Here is a 1736-nt window from a genome sequence, read left to right on the forward strand (position 1 = left end):
TTCTCCAGCCTATCTGCTTCCCCTGAAATGTTACTGATATAGCAGCTTACACTGCTGCTGCCATGACCAAGGCATATTTAATAAAGGTCCTTATTTGTATGTTCTTCCCTTAAGGCATCCGTTTTCTGTAGGTTAGTATATGTATGATGCTACCCTATTAGCCTACACGTCAATTTGCATTCATGGCAGCTTTCCGGCCAAAGGTTCTGTCCGGAACTTTCCGGATGCTGGTGTCAGCAATGTTCTTTCTTCCACCCCAGAGCGGAAGGACCCCCCGCCGCTGAATTGCTGCCGAAGACCTGGAGCAGAAGAAGCTCCGGGGGCCCCGGCCTCGCAAGAGTTTTCTAGGGCCCCCAGAGCGAGTGAAAGACCCTGCTGCAGGGTCCCCGAAAAACTCTCATGGAGGTCCCTGCGGGGCCTGGGGGAAATTGTTCCACTTGCCCCCCGCCCGGGCGGCCCTGCTGACATCAGTATTCTGGACAAAATTCTTCCTCTTGTGTGCTACTTTCAGTTCCCTATAACTTATGAGTTACTTACGTTTATCTATGCCAACGGTTATAGGCCTCAGGCCTCACACTATCTACTAAAGTCAAATCTTACAGGATAAAAGCCTGTAGGCTCCTTGCGTTACAACTAAATATAAGAGAGCAGGATAACAAAGCAATAAATGTGATACAGGTAAGCTGGCCCACTGCTCCAAGTCATTAGGCCCCATCCCCAGACCTGAGGATAGAACCCAGGCCTCCTAGCTTCCAGCCCCCCTGCTCTAACCGCTACACCCCACTCCCTTCACAGAGCTGGGGATAGAACCTGATGAGCAGTTTTAAGTACTGGACCCCACTCACCTTTCTATGGACTGAGGGACCCTGATTTCCAGTCCCAACCCCACGCTGCTCTAACTACTACACCCTACTCTCCCCTCTGCAGAACCCAGGAGTCCTGGCCACTCCCATCCCCCACTCCTCTAACCTACAGGTCACCACTTCTCCCAGGACCCAGAAGACTCATATGCCCTTAGCAAGCCAGGAATAGGACCAGGAGTCCTGCCACCCCATCTAGGGTGTGACCCACTTCCTCAAGTTGTCCCCCATCGCCCACGATTTAAAGAGGAGGCAGTTTCACTCATCTCTGTGGCTTTTGTTTCTCAGAAAGAAGGGTGGCGAATTTGCCAACATGCTCGTGTGTCTAAATTGTGTCACCGGTGGGTGGGGGCAGGGCTGGGGAGGGGTCTAGGAACTTACGGACTCAACCAAAGAAAAGTGCATTACATCAGCGCATGTACCAGAGCCCTTCCATAAAAGGAGGCGAGAGACAGATATTGGCAAATCTTTTCTGCTTCACTGAGTACCCGTCTGCTCCAGCCCCAGCAAACGCTACTCAGCCTGAAGCCCCTAAGGAGTTTTGGTAAGTCACATCCCTCTGGTCTGTTGGTGCTCTAACCGCTACACCCCACTTCCCTCCCAAAGCAGGAATAGAACCAGTGATGAGCTGCCAAAATATTAACAACAGGTTCCCTCCGCCTCACCCCACGAGGGTGTTGTGGCCCCCCGCCTGGGACTCCTGCCCCATCCAACCCCCCACATTCCTTGACACACACCCCCGGGACCCCTGACCCATCCACTCCTCTTCCCTGTCCCCTGACTGCCCCCTGCCAGGGGCCTGATCTAGGGAGAATGAGGGACCTATGACGGGTCTGGATTGGCAGGGTGGCAGGAGTCTGCGCGCTGCCGTGGAAC

At 53.6% G+C, this 1736-nt stretch overlaps 1 protein-coding gene across 1 annotated transcript in view; it reads left to right on the top strand.

Annotated features, from left to right (window-relative positions):
* Positions 1 to 1140: 1140 nt before the first annotated feature.
* LOC116838207 (phospholipase A2 inhibitor NAI-like) overlaps positions 1141 to 1736 on the top strand; it is a 7889-nt gene continuing 7293 nt past the window's right edge. Inside the window, exon 1 of the mRNA XM_032803254.2 lies at positions 1141 to 1404. Coding sequence (XP_032659145.1) covers positions 1277 to 1404 — 128 coding nt within the window. The 5' untranslated portion in view covers positions 1141 to 1276. The remainder of the gene's footprint in view (positions 1405 to 1736) is intronic.

The sequence above is a fragment of the Chelonoidis abingdonii genome, chromosome 11 (genome assembly GCF_003597395.2).
Source record: "Chelonoidis abingdonii isolate Lonesome George chromosome 11, CheloAbing_2.0, whole genome shotgun sequence".
NCBI classification, from domain to species: domain Eukaryota; kingdom Metazoa; phylum Chordata; order Testudines; family Testudinidae; genus Chelonoidis; species Chelonoidis abingdonii.